General features: G+C 36.8%; 1 protein-coding gene across 2 annotated transcripts in view; it reads right to left on the minus strand.

Moving 5' to 3' along the window:
• Window positions 1–15,649, minus strand: part of LOC124623659 (sodium- and chloride-dependent GABA transporter ine-like) — a 332,671-nt gene that overhangs the window by 45,024 nt on the left and 271,998 nt on the right. For both annotated transcript variants that reach the window (XM_047149051.1, XM_047149052.1), the window contains exons 2-5: window positions 13,329–13,522; window positions 4,918–5,052; window positions 1,228–1,450; window positions 434–701 (exon numbers count right to left, since the gene is read on the minus strand). In XM_047149051.1, the coding sequence (XP_047005007.1) occupies window positions 434–701; window positions 1,228–1,450; window positions 4,918–5,052; window positions 13,329–13,522 (820 nt within the window). The remainder of the gene's footprint in view (window positions 1–433; window positions 702–1,227; window positions 1,451–4,917; window positions 5,053–13,328; window positions 13,523–15,649) is intronic.

Below are 15,649 nucleotides of genomic sequence, written 5' to 3' on the forward strand. Positions count from 1 at the left end.
TTGCCCCTGCAGCTACTGAAAAGGCCACTGCCCCTCTTTAGGACCTATGTGTTTGGCTGGCCTCTCAACAAAAACCTCTCTGTTGTGGTTACACCTATGGTATGGTTATCTGTGTTGCTGAGGCATGCAAGCCACCCCACCTACACCCATTCTCCCTTATGTTTGGGGGAAGTTAATTCTGATTGTCATTTGGACCTATGTTTAGCATCATAAGCAATACATTAAGGAGATGACAAAACACATAGAACAGTGAAAACAAGCTAGCCCTAGGATTAGCAAGTTACGGACTTTTTTCAAACATTTTTGCTACTGGCAACAATTGTGATGGGGGATGTAGGTTTGGCGGTAGTAATAGTTGTTGTTGTGGTGGTGGTGGTGGTAGTGTTGGCAGTGCTGTTAGTAGTAGTAGTAGTAGTAGTAGTAGTACTCTTACCTTTGAATCTGCCAAAAGGTGCCACTGTGGTTGAAAAAAGTATCTAAGACCTCGATCTGCACCATCCAGGGAGAGTGCACGTGCTAAGAAAGCTATAATTAATATATAAGGGAAAGTGGCAGTAAAATACATCACTTTCCCAGAGGATTTAACACTCTTCCATATGGAGAAGTAAACAAGAATCCAGGCAACTAGAAGACAAGCTGCTAGCTCCCATCTTATGTCTCCCAGCTCATCTATGCCACCACTCATTTTTAGGACCTTATTCCTGAGGGAACAAAAAAACACTTTACACTTTTATATCTTGAAATACCATCAAATTACAACTAAATAGAATTGTATACAAATTTATGAGTGGACTAGGTTTACACTAACAAAGAATAATCATACACACTATGGATAAAAATAATAATGGATGGCTACATGAACACAATGACCTGTGAGAGGTTCACACATACTGGTCACCTAAAGTAAAATCTGAACTAGAAATTTTGAAAAAGTATGAGATCCATTCAATGGAGAAAAAAAGAGATTGACTTATTTCATACTCATTTTAGTTCTTCTAGAGTAATTATAGAACACCCTGTCCACCACAAATGATTCTGTCAATACATTTGCCATCTCTTAACCGTAAGACTTATGTAACATATAGCAAACAAAATGATCACTATTTGAATTATCATTCTCAGTTTTTAATTTCTGAGCAACAAATGATTAATCTAAATTTCTGAAAATACTGACTGTTTATAAAATTTCAGCAATAGCATACAGTTTATCCTTTAATTATTACTCACTCATAAAATTCTTCAGTAGGTGATTTGGAATTGTTTGATTTTGTGAAGTTAAATTTCAGATTTGATGAAGTCCAACAGTTTCGAGTATTCCATCGATGACCACATTCATGCCATGGAACTTCAGTCTTAAATGCAGTAAAAAAGTAGTAAACTGCATACGCAATAATGACATTGTAGTATGTGGACATAATGAACGATATTACAACACTTGCCAGTCCAGCGCCTAGTAAAGAGAAAGATCTTTTTTTTTTCTTACATTTTGAAATAGATTTAAAAATACTGCATACAAAAAAATTACCTTTAGCACATCAGAGTGTGAGCTATTGACTGTGACACTGTCTGCATGACAAAAGTTCTGTTAAAATGGTACCTTAAACGAAATAGATGGAGTTATTTCTGATGGTTTCTCAGCATAATTGGCAGAATTTTTGGGATGACCAGTCAATTTGTGAATTCAATTTTTAACAGAATGTTTCATTGACTGACCTGACTGTTTATCAGTTCTTATGGTCATATACTGATAAGGTAAGGAATGAGGAGGTTCTCTGCAGAATGAGCAAGAAAAGGAATATATGGAAAACACTGCATTAAGATCGGACAGGATGATAGGACAGCTGCTAAGGCATCAGAGGATAATTTCCATATACTACAGGGAGCTGTAGAGAGTAAAAACTGTAGAGCATGTCAGATATTGAACTACGTCTAGCAATTAATTGAGGTCATACATTGCCATTGCTACTCTGAGATGAAAAGATCAACACAGGCCACATCAAACCTGTCAGATGACTGATGATGAAAAAACAAAATAAAGGGAGGAGGAGGAGAGGGGGGGGGGGTCATATATGTGGTTGCTATGTGGACTCCAGCATATGAGTACGTATAAAGATCATTCCATCAGTCATCAACATTATATGCAAAAACTGAATAATCAACATAAAGCAGAGATGCTGAGTTGCATAAAGGGAGTCTGGCTTCAGCTATCTGAGACTGTGGTCATACGTTTGTGAGCTGCATCTGCACAAGTTTGTGCATGTCTGTATGTTTTCTATTTTTGACAAATGCCTTGTTGGCTGAACGCTAACTTTCCGACAGTTTTATTGTGTCTTTCTGTGATTCAGCATCTCCACTTTATAGTGAGTAGAAACTACCCTTTTCATTATATTTTACATTCCAATCTGGATTTTCCATTCTCAAATTAAGTAGTCTCTTTACAGGCAAGGAATTGGAAATCACTCACAAGGAGAAGGCCACAGACACGGCCACCTGATTTGGCTTGCATTTGGCAGTTTGCTCTTTTGCACAACCCAAATTGAAAGATTAAGATATTTTGGCTCAACAATGTGTCCCCCCACCCCCTATCTTTGAGAAAACTACCCCAAGAGTTTTTGATGCACAGTTGACTGAGAACTGATTGGATTGATAGGTAACTGAAAACTGAATGTTTTTCATCAACATACATGAGTTCTGCAAACACATATTTTCCTAGAAATTGAGGAAAAAATGTTTTTGACTGCAACTTATGTATCCATAACGTAAACACTGTTTAACAAAGGTGCTGCTGGTGTAATAACCATGGCATCTGGCTGCAGATTGGAGAACCTGTGTTCAATTTCCAGTTGCATTCTGCAATTTTTTTATTTGTATTTTTTTATGTTTCAAAATTAGTAGGCATGAGAGGGTTAATAAGTAACTAATCAAAAGGAAATAATAACAAGATAGGCAAAAAATTTCTCAAATTATTTGAGCTAGTAAAGAAATAAGAATTTAATCCTGATCAATTTACAATGTTTCTTTCATTTACTCTGTTCCATGTCCTCAATTTCCTTCAAATTATTGTATGAATGGTACTTTGTGTATGAACATTTGAAGCAAATTCCCTTGCAGCACAAGAACATCTGTCAAGTGCAATCTTTGAGCAATTACATAATTGATCATGAATTATGCTGTGAATTGTTACTGTATCCACACAGTTGTGCAATTCCTGCTGGGTTTCCAGAAGCAGATCGTATTTTTGAAGCCTTGAAATAATGTTTTAACAAAAATAAACATCACATGTATGGCACACAGGGGTGCAGTTTGGTGTACTACTTCTGCCATGCAAGTCAGTTGACCCTCGTCGCCTATGAACCTGCTATCATACTTGATGGCATTAGCTTGTACACCCCAGGAATCCAATATCACACAAAACTTTTTATCATAAATGTATGGTTTTGAAATGTTCTCAAGGTATGTTTTGTAAATTGAATTATCCTGTTTCCCAGATCTAGGGCAAGTGAACCAAACACTTTTAGTGAGTCAGTTAAGTGACTGACCTCTTCTATATCCCACGGACCAAATAAGCCATTAGTTTCTTATAAGCATGAGAAAAATTTAGGCAACAATTTTCCAGATTCTGTGTTGGAATATTGTCCACATACACAACAAACTGTGCCGAGGGTTAGTTTTTCTCCCTCATGCAAGAATGTTTGTTGAATACACATCTTTGCAGCAGTCTTACTTGGAAGTTTGTGCATACAATGATGCTTTAAATTTCAATTCTTTTCTAATCCAGGTCATTTGACAAATTTATTTGCCCAATTTGTTATTATTCTTTATTGATTTATTTACCTTATTAACCCACCTATTCCTACCAGTTTTAATGCAGGGGTAGGGGTAGGGGTGGGAGTGGGGGTGGGGGCAGGGGCGAGGATGGGGGTGGTGGAGGGAGGGGGGAGGGGGAGGGAAGTGGCGGCAAGGAGAGAGAGAACTGCATAATGCAACTAAGAATCTAACACAGGCTTACTGCTTCCCAGCCAGATGTCTTGGTTGTTACGGCAGCAGCACTTTCATTTAACAACCCACGGCAATCAAAAAAGCTTCTTTTGTTGATTTGACAGGAATATGTGCTTATAGATCCCATATATGTTGATGAAAAATTCTCATTTTTCAATTATCTATCAATCCAATCAACTGTGAGTTGATTGTGCATCATGAACTTAAGGGTAACTTTCCTCAAAAATGGGGAGTGTTGAGCAAAAATATCTTTCATTTTAGATTGTACACAAGCAACCTGCAAAAAATATGAGCTGAATCAGTTACCTGTGTCTGGGCCTTCCTCTGGTTAGACCAATACTTCAACTGAGTACAACATTTTTGTTTTATATTTCTGCCTAAGGGAGTTTTATTCAACAATACCACAAAATTCACACACACACACACACACACACACACACACACACACACTCACTCACTCACTCTATGAATGTCTCATTTTCCATTTGAGAGTTGCACCACTACACTATGACAGTACAAGCAAAATGCACAAGTAAGGAACTATTTCCTTCCTAATACATTTCCATCCTAGATTTCTGTGCACTCACAATGTTGTCTTATTTTCAGTTGCTTGCTTTTTTACATCCTCTTCCAATTAAGATAAATGTAAGCAGAAATATTAAAAGCTGCAGCTACTGTCTCCTATGTGTTTATAAAGTATATGTTGTTACCTCCTGATGCCAAGTTGCTTTCACTTTGTAATTCGTAACAAAGGAAGTTTCACTCACACACACACACACACACACACACAACACACACACACACACAGACAGACAGACAGAATATTCTGTGATATGTGACACCGATCTTATGAATAATGGCTTCTACAATCCTAACTTACAGCAGGAACTTTGGTAGCATCCCGTGAGCACCACACACCTTTAAAAAGTGGACAGAGTTTTCCTAGTGCACCGATGGGCCCTCTCCTGGTGAACTGCCCAACAGCTAGTTCCATGTACAGCATTGGGATACCACATATTATTAGTATAATAAAATATGGCACCAAGAAGACCCCTGTGTGTAAAAAACAAGTTGTTATTGAAATATGGTAGTTATAAAAATACTCAAATTACATTCCATTTTCAAGTACTCATTTCCTAGTTTACATGAAACACGCATTATTATAAGACAGATTTTTTTTAAATTTAATTGGAAGCAGCACTCTTCTAAACAGTACACAAAAAATAGTCACTCTGGATTGCAACTAATGTTTATTTATTTTGTTATTGGTTTCAGTCAAGCATGACCATCTCCACACCACCAACTCCTTGGCGACATGGAGCCAGTACAAAATCCTGCTGGCTGTACGGAAAGGTACCTGTCAACAACTGCTCACTCTTTGCTCATCTTTGCACATTATTACATGGAATTTGTGTTGTGGAATACAAAGTACATACTACAATAATTATTGCTAGATTATATTTATAGAATTCACTAGGTAGTGCACTCCACATATATTCACTTAGCAGAATTTATACTGCCCACGATGTGATGTGAAGCAGATTCTCCAAAGAGAGAGAATGTGATTGAGCATTCACACAGCAAACAGTGTAATGTATCTCGTCAATGTTATTTTTGCTTGGTCAAGCAACTTTGTTTTTAATAGAAGGCAGGGCTCTCTTAATTAATTCAAGGCAGCCATAAGCGGAGGCATAAAATCAACAAGGAGAGAATGACTGTAGAATAATTCTATTATTTGTATAGGGACTTGAGAAGAGATGGAGATACATTTTGGAATTACTTCAGAATTAGTACACAGATATTTCATCATACAGTGCCATCTGTTTCAAGTAGATTACAGAAGCAAAACAAATTTCAGAGAGGCTATTACTGCTTCAGAGAAACTTATTGTCACCGTCAGTGAAGTACATATTATGAATTTAACAAAACATTTTTTACTATCAGCAATTTACAATTTGTGACATGTTCACCAAAATTTACAATTTAGAACGTAGTTCATGATAGTTTATTGAAATGTGTCTGTATTGGAAGTTTGAGATAATGCTTTCAGCTTGACGATTTTCAGATCCGTAACAAGACGCAAAGGAGTGTAAATTGGAAGAGGTTGAAGATGGCTGCAATTCTTCCAATAGAATCTGCTGCATTTTATTTCTAGCTCTTAACTGAGTTTTGGCTGATAAGTGTCCACATGATGGGCTGCAAACTCAGCTATAAGTGTTAACTGCCATCTTGTGTCTGGTTTTCAGACTTGTTGGTCAATAATTCAGATTTTGTTTTTCTGTTTTCAGAAACTCTGTATTTGTACTTTTTCGTTGTCTCTTAAGGTAGTCTGGGCGGGACAAGAGAGAGAATGGAGACACTGAAATGTTGTCCTCTGAATTTTCTGGACAGCCTTGAAGAGCTGGCTTCTAATGAACATTGGTAGTCTTGTCATCTGAAACACACTGTGTATCTGTAACAAGAGCCGTTGACAATAGGACATCTTTGTGCTGAAATGGAGTTGTGTTTCTGAGAGAAATGTTACCGTTTGTCTGCCATGGAGTCATTAAGTCTTTCAAAAATGTCAGTACTTCATACCACAGCCAATTTGATTACAACTCTGGAAAGTTATAGGGTGGAACATAATAGTGCATATGTGTTTTCACTTAGTCTTCACCACCTCACTAAGAAATTCAGGCGTGAATACACAGAGTGTCCCTTGAGGAATCGTCAATATACAGAGATATGGCAGGAATGATCGTTTGAAGCAAAAAGCTTCATATGGGCATATGCACTATTCCAAATGGTTTCCAAGATATAACAATTTAATGTATATTGTTATTTATTTTCTGTTTTAGTTGATATATTGTCAGATTCACAAATGTGCAACAGTCAGTAAATGTTACAACACGTGTTTTACAAAGCATCAAATGAAAAATTCATATTTTTTAATACATTCACCTCTAGGCATTATCACATGCATCACATTACAGCTGTTGTATAGTGCACATCAAATGTTCAAATATCCCACCATGAAATTCAGTGCATTTGTGCACTCTTGGGAGAAGATGTTTTTGTTACCTGAGTGCCTCTGCAGGTTCCCTATCAGAGCAGCAGTGTCCATGATACGACTAGCAGGAGGCGAGCAGCAGGAGTGCTACCATAAACATACACAAAATCTGCATATTCTTCATTAGTATAGATGTGTGGCATTTTGGCCAGTGCATACACAAACACAGTTAACTGATGCTTCTCTCTGATATGCTATTAATTCCTTGGAACACCTCAGTCACAACACACCATGGACAACTGCATTTTCAATGATCTAGTTTAATGGCAGAAAGACATCCTGAGAAAAGCAATTGAAAGCAATGAGGTAGGCTGGACTAGAATAAAACATCAAAGAGGTTGGGTGGGCAACACACACGTCTGCACTACCAGCATGAAATAAAGCATACATTAAATGTGTTTTATCACTGAAATCATTTGAAATAGGATGTATGTTCATACGAAGCATTTTGCTTCAAATGATCCTTCCTGCCATATCCCTGAATATTGACCATTTTTCTTAGGACACCCTTATGCATGAATATTTTTTTCCTTTTGCACATTAATTGCAACTCCTTCAAACATCCTTCACATTGTACAATACTGTTCATTTAATTCTTTTTCAGATATTTGTCAGTTGGGATATTTTTCTGTGCTCTTTCATAGTCATTTTAGATGCATCTAACTACAGTCACACAATCTTTGGATGAGTGAGTGGCACAATATGGGAAATTTGCAAATACCTACACCTACTATACCATATTTTCAAACTGCTGCGCAATACTTGTACAGTGGTTGGAAAGCAATCAGATGGCGGGACATTTAGGACAAATGATTTGTACAATAATATTTTGAACATGCCTAAAAACTATCCACCCCAGAAGGAATACCTGGTATTTCAGTAGAAGCCCCCATTCGTGTTGATTGGACATGAAGCCTTTCCCCTCTCGGGTAATTTAATGTTGCTGTTTCTGGAGGGAAGCAGGAAGGAAGGTCATTTAAACAGAGGTTATCAAGGGCTGGAACAGTTACGGAATGGACATTCACTGTTGTGGCCAGGAATTTGAGTTTTCTCCAAAAGGAAATAGAAACTTCCATGAACACACAGACATTATTATTCAGAGCACATGCATGTTGTACAATGTGACAATCAATACAGATGTTCCCGACATCTCTTCAGTGGAATGTTAACCAGGACACATTTGAAAACAATACTTTGGTGGTATGCTTTCAAAAATGATACAGCAAACCAATAGTGCTTTCATAAGTGTGATGAGTGTCAGGAATCCGTTCAAAAACTGGATCAACAGTCATTAATGCAAATTTATCTCATGTCCAATTTATTAATACTGTACCTGTTGTGGTCATCATTTCATTAGCAAAAGGATAAAATTTGTAGATAATCCAGATGCGGTAATATACTAAACTTCGTGTGTTAGTTATCCATAGTATTTTTGCACTTGTTTATTTTACTTTTTTGTAGTTACCATCTGCTCCACAGTCTTCAACTACAGCAAATCTAGCTTGAGGTATCACATCCTTGTTGTGGAAGTGTTTGTTGGTCAGTGCCCACAACACAAGGCATTCATGTATTACTGACATCCATTGCAAGATATTGCTTGAAACTAACACATGAAAAACAAACTCACTTGCAATCACATCACTGTCATTGCACAGCACTACTTGATATCACTCAGCTCAGCCTGCTGTCAAAACAGGCATCAAGCTCTTTCGTTGTTAAAACTTCTTCTCCCATTGTCAGGTGATGTCAGCTTTTATTTCTGCATCATCATTCTGCTTGGCATCACATCGCACTGTGGCAGTGTAAATTCAGCATTATGTATTCAGCTATTAATATTAGTCACAAAATGGTTACACGACTGACTATTTTTGAGAATTTCATCACACATATAATGTGGAACAAGTTCCATAAAACATCAACATTTTTCTAATATACAGCCACGATAAAGTGCTTCATTCTTATGATATATTTATGAGAACATTTTGCACCAAATAATATTTAATCATACTGCAGTGAATTATGCAGCTACAGTTCATCAGCATCTGAGAGGTAGGCTACTTGTCAGGTTCAACTGTCTTCTTTATTTATTTATTTATTTATTTATTTATTTGTGTGGCTCATGTAATCTGATATTACACAACATGTTGCAGATGTAGGACAAAATGTGTTGGTATTTATATTCGGTAGAGTGTTGTTTGGAGTGCATTGCAAGTTCATGCGTTGCACTTAGTCAAAATCAGGTTCTTTCATGGGGTGAAAACAGTGACACATTAAGTAAGACTTCCTGGCTTTACAAAATTGTAAATTATTTTCAACAGACCCTATATTTGTGGGAAGTTTAAGAACCATGTGCAATGCTCCATTTTGATAAAGTTGTGTATTAGCATGTAACACATGCAGGTTTCAGTTTACTCTAGTGTAATGTTTGTATTTCATTCTCCTTCTTTGTCTTGCATTCAGCCTGAATTTTATACTCTTGAGGCAGTGTTAGTATCTCTAGCTTTCTAAAAATGGGTTGGATGATTTTCTAGATTTGTTTCCATTAACAATCTTCATGTCTCTTTCTGGATTTGAAAATTGATAAGGACAGCTGGAAAATTACTCCAGAATACCACACCATACCATAGGTGAGCCAGTATGTATGCATTTTTTACTGTTTTCTGACTAATAAAAGGGTCTTCTACCACCCCCTGGCGATGTAGCCATTCAAGAACTGCTGTGTGAATGTCTCAATCATTGCAAAAATCTCTTCCCCCTCCCCAAGGCTCTTTTAGCTTGCCAAACAGATGGAAATAGCATGGTCCACAATCTAGATGTACTGATTAGCATTGCCCACATCTGTGCAACATTGGTCAAATTGTTGACACAGTTTATTAAGGATGGATGCGAAATTGCATATAGTCCACAAACAAGCAGAATTTGCATACAATTTACACATTTTGCACATAAGAATTGTAGTTCAACTTTATAGTATGTTTATAGTTGTCATTTAATTTCACTTCCACACTGCGATAGCCTTTTATATCTACTGCAGAAAACTCTGAACTTCTGAGAATGCCCCACTGTTACTGTACAATGATCTTAGTGAGGGAGGACATGTGTAACTTCCTTTCTGAACCCCCTTTGTACATGCTTGCAGCTCACTCAGGGCATTGTAGCCAGTACTTATTTTAGCATTTATCTGATAAATATGTTTATTCCATTAAACCACAGACCAAGGAATTCAAATTAAGTGTTTGGTTCTGTTGGCTGCTTATTAACTGTAACAAGTGATTGACATGGTTCGAGTTTTGTGTGGTATGGAAGCTCACAGAAACAGTCTGTTTAATGTTGGTAGTCAGTTGTTTATAGCTCAGTTGTTGATTTGTTCAGTAGCCGTATTCACAGCTTTCTGTACCACTGCTGTTGTGTTGTCCTCTTTGAAGAGTACAGTTATCTCCAATTATGACAGTTGTCTGAACATCTACATTCATTCTTAGTTCATTGACGTACAGGAGTAGTGAAGGTTCCAGTACTGAACCCTAAAAAACACCTTTCTTGACTGTTTTACTTCCAAATGGAATTTCAGTTACCAAACTGAGTTGCTTACCCATGTGCATCATACTGAGTTCCTGCAAGTGATTGCTTAGGAATGATGTAATTCATTTGTTTGCCAATTCTCTAATACCACACTGTTCAGTTTTTATCAGCAGTATTTTAAGCTCCACTGTGCCAAAAGCCTTTGGCAGTTTTAGAAATATGCCTTTATGGGCTGTTTTGCATCTAAAAGATCTAGTATTGTATTAAGTAGCCATATACTGTCATTTGTGAGGACATAAACCCATATTGAGATATACTCAGTAATGTCTATTTTGTCAATGAAATCCATCAGCTTTTTGTGTGCAATTTTTTCAAATACTTTACAGAAGCATTCTGATATTGTCATAGCATGATAATTGTTCATGTCTTTTTTTCATCTTTTTTGAAAATGGGAATAACTTTTGAAATTTTCAGTACTTGTGCAAAGTTCCTGCCCGGAAAGACCCGTCACAGAGATGAATTAGTGGTTTAAGCAATAGTATGCACACATTTCTTCATGGCAGTTCCTGCCCATCCATGACAACTGCATACAATTTTTTAAAAATTTCTCACATCCTAATCTTTGGTAGTTGTGCTAATGAACAGTGATTGTGCATGCTTGTATTTTCTGGTTTACTGGTTAATATTTTATTTTTGGAATATTTTTTACCTCTTCTTCAGCTAAGCTTGCAAATAATTTCTTGAACGTGGTCACCAAAGCATCAGGATTAGTCATATCATTGTTGTGTTTTTTTCTATATTTGTGTGTGTTGCTTTCCCCCCTCTTTCCCATTTTACAATACACCACACTGATTTCACTTTGCTGTTGGATCTGTCAATGCACTCACCACTGTACATCCTTTTAACTTGTCTTTCCATTGTCCTTTGGATTCATGGGTAACTTTTATATTATTTGAGTAATTGAGGGGAGTAATTACTTTGTTTTTACAACTAATGGAATATTCTCCCGTTTTAGGACGAGGTTTTTATTCCTGGAGTAATTCTTTTCTTGCTTGACTGATTTGGGGGAGGGGACCAAACAGCAATGTCATCCATCACATCAAATTAGGGAAGAATGGGAAGGAAGTCAGCCTTGCCCCTTCAAAGGAACCATCCAGGCATTTGCCTGAAGCAATTTAGAGAAATCACAGAACACCTTGATCAGGATGGCAGGATGCAAGTTTGAACCGTCTGCCACCTGAATGCGAGTCCAGTGTGCTAATCACTGCAACGCCTTGCTCAGTAATCCTAGTCTTGTTTCGCTTACTGTTATTTAAGACTGCTGTTTTTTGTGCACTATAATATACACTACATTCATTCATTTTGTTAAGCTTGTTTTGAGTTTATTAACACTTCTTCACTAGTCTAACATAAGGCATGCCAATGATCAGCTTCGTGTTGTGGTCATGAATTTACCTCCTACCTGTGTTAACATGAAAAAATACTTCCAATATCATACATGATTTTGAAGATGACGTACATTGGTGTACTAGAGAATTAGCAACAAACTAAAAGAGAGATTTAAGATACTATACCCAAGTCACTTTGGAAGCTTAGAAGCTTTTCATAAGATAGTGTATTATGTTTCAATTTAGCCAGTCATGACTGGAAACACCTTGTTTTTATAGTATGACTAGTGAACCCAGCAATCCTTTTCAATTGCTAAATACATATGGAAATTGCTTATACTTCATAACCTCCTCCACCCCCCTATCTGTCCATTTCCTACTACTCCCCCTCTCCTCCCTTTCTGTCCATCATCTCCCCCACCCCCCATGTCAATTCCCTCCCCATCTTTCTATCCATTTCCTCAGCCTCCCAACCCCTTCCCTCCTTGACCTTGTTATTGAAAATGGAACCTCGACTGGGAATTAAACTTCCTTAAAATGAATAGGTTTATTGTTTGCGATCAATGGTATACTAGCTATGGAGACCTCTCCAGCTGCTGCATCTGTGAAGGTAGTAGCTTAAATGACAGTATTTCACCATTTTTAATCTGCGAATGGGTAAGATAGTAAAGTTTTGGATGATTCAGATTCCACAGTAGTATTCTAATCAGAAGCTAATAATACTGAATGTGAGGAAGAACACAAAACAGCACATTGTTGTGTATATAATTTTTGTTCAAAATCACATATAAGGAGAAACAATGTATACTAGTGAAACAGTTTGTCTAATGGTTTACATGCACTGCTATCATAGTAAAAATTGACTAAGAGAAAGAAAATGAAACTGCATGTTATTAGAGCATTGTGTAAAAATGTGAAGTAAATCGATCAAGAAATTCCCTAGTATATTTATTTGTATATTATGTACATTAAATATATATAGCCCACATATGGCCAAATGTGTTTATCCTATGTTTGCCCAAATGTTTACTAGAGTATCTGGTAAAAATTTGAGGTAAATTGGTCAAGTACTTTTTGAGATTTTTGGTAACTATCTTAAACAATGACATGTCTTTATATAGTAGTATAGGTGATGTGGAAATAGGACAATTATGTATGTACAACTGCTAGTATGCATTGACAAAATACTGAGAAATTGGTATTCATTCCAAAAAAAGTTGTGTTAATCCTATGATCTATCTTTATGTGACATTTGCAAGTGTACTATTCCTTCCAGAGTAGATTCGTGATTGACATCAAATGGAAAATACATCTTATGCTGGACATTGTACTGGGTACATATACTCTAAAAACACAATGTAATGTTCACCTACCTCCTCCACTCTTGTAGCAGAGATATGGAAACCTCCAGACATTTCCAAGCCCCACAGAGTACCCAATGCAGGCCAACACAAACTGTGCCTTATTAGACCAATGCTGCCTTCTTGGAATGTGAAGGTATTCTCTACTAGGGTCAAAATAGCTGCTACTGCTTGTAGTCGAAACTGATGCCTCATCATCAGAAGGCCTAGAAAAAAAGAGCACCATGTAAATGAATTAGAAATTTTGCTATTAAATGAAGTAACTACAAATATTCTGTACTGAAGTTCTAAATTTTTAGAATATGTTTGTTATTCATGCTCAGGTTGAAGGTTTTTATTTGTTATGTTAATCAGTACTGGGAGATGTGTTATATCAAATAAAAGAAAAATATACTCTACTTGTGTAGATAATTGTTTTTTTAATCATGAATTGGTTTTTAATCATAGATGTCCCTGTCAATATCATTTTGATTATGGGTAATTAACCCACCTACACCTGTGTAATCAAGATTGTAATTTAACAGCTTTAGATTTTGTATAGGAGTAGATGATAGAATGTACTGAGTAATTCACAAAAGATTGTGTCTTTTACTAAAGTATATTTATGTTTATTCCTTTGCATTTGTTATTCATTGTGTAACACTATTTGGAATAACTGAATGTCCTGTAAATAACAGGTTATACGGTTTCATTTGCAAAATTATGTTAATTTGTAATTTTGTACATACAGATTTCCATTATGTTAAAACAATAATTTCTAATGCAGGAAAATGATAATTCACTAATGGAATACAGTTTTTGTATGAAATGAACAAGATTATAGAACAGAAAAACAATGCACAATATCGAGATCTATTATCAGAATTGTAAATATTTAAGTAGGTAATAACTGAAACCTGTTAAATGGTAGTAATCAAAATAACTAAGAAATTTAGCAGATATCTGATATTTCATATTTAATATTTTAGAAAATTTTGTATAAAAAAACCATAAGAAAACAGTTTTAAAGACAATATCTGACAAAAACATGAGGTAACCAGAACGGAAGGAAGAAATGAAATGCAACTTCATGGGTTGAGAGGGTATGTGATGTTATTGAAATGAATACAAAATTGACTCAAATTTGCAAAGAACTTGTTGGTATGAGCCCACTTATCAGTATAATATTGCACAAGCTCTGACCTAGATGCATGCATTGATTGAGTTGGGAAGGGTGTCATTGGCACTGCATCCTCTCCTGAGGCAATCTGACTCTCAACTTTGTAGCTGGTCCTTAATATCCTGAATACTGGTGCCAGCATGGAGTCAAAATCTGAGCTGGCCCACACTTTTTCAAAGTGGGACAGACTCTAGGGGTCTTGCTGGCTATGGGAATAACAATATCACACAGACAGTTCATAAAGATACAAGGATTGGACAAAAATTTGGGTACAGGAGGAAAAATATATGTTGGAACTTAGATACAGATGCTAGACAAGCCTGCAGCTTGCACTGTCATATTTGACCACGAACAACACCTATGTGGTATTGTCAATATGATGTGAGTGTTAGCTGTGGTCAGGAAAAGTGTTCCTTGTAGTTGCGAATGCATTATGTCAGAGATAAGTGAATTCGAACGTGGGCAAACTGTTCATGATCATAAGGTGGGTGCTACTGTAGCCAAGGTAGTGAAAGTGTTCAAAGTTTCAAGAGGCACTGAATTGAAGATTTATACTGTGTACAGGGAAACCAGAAAACCGCTAAGTCATAGTCCGGATGAAAATGTCAGTTAAGTAACAGTGACAGATAATGGTTGAACAGGAATGCGACAAAAAAATAAGAAGACTACAGTTGTCAAAGTCATTGTAGAGCTGAATATCATATTCATGAACCGTATCAGCATCTGGAAAACATGAAGGAAGCTACATAGTTGGGAAATTTCAGGGGGAGCTGGAATTCCAAACCCACTCATCAGTGATGCTAATGCCTGTAAAAGGAAAATGTGGTACTAAAGCCATAAAACCTACAGTATGGAGCAATGGAGAAAGTCATTTGGTCAGATGAGTCTTGTTTGACACAATTCACAACTTCTCACCAAGTTTAATTTCCTAGAGTGAAACATGGTGGGAGTTTCGTGACAATTTGGGCACCCATATCATGGTATTCCATGGACCCTATGGTTACTCTAGAAGATCGCATTACTAACAAGGGTTATGTGACATCTCACAGTACAATGTTTGTTTCCCAATGGCAATGCTGTGTTCCAAGGTTACAGGACCCCTGGCCACACACCTCGCATCATTCGGGGCTGGTTTTCTGAACATGAGGATGAGTTGTTGCATCTCCCTTGACCA

The sequence above is a fragment of the Schistocerca americana genome, chromosome 1, assembly GCF_021461395.2.
Source record: "Schistocerca americana isolate TAMUIC-IGC-003095 chromosome 1, iqSchAmer2.1, whole genome shotgun sequence".
In the NCBI taxonomy this organism is placed as follows: Eukaryota; Metazoa; Arthropoda; class Insecta; order Orthoptera; family Acrididae; genus Schistocerca; species Schistocerca americana.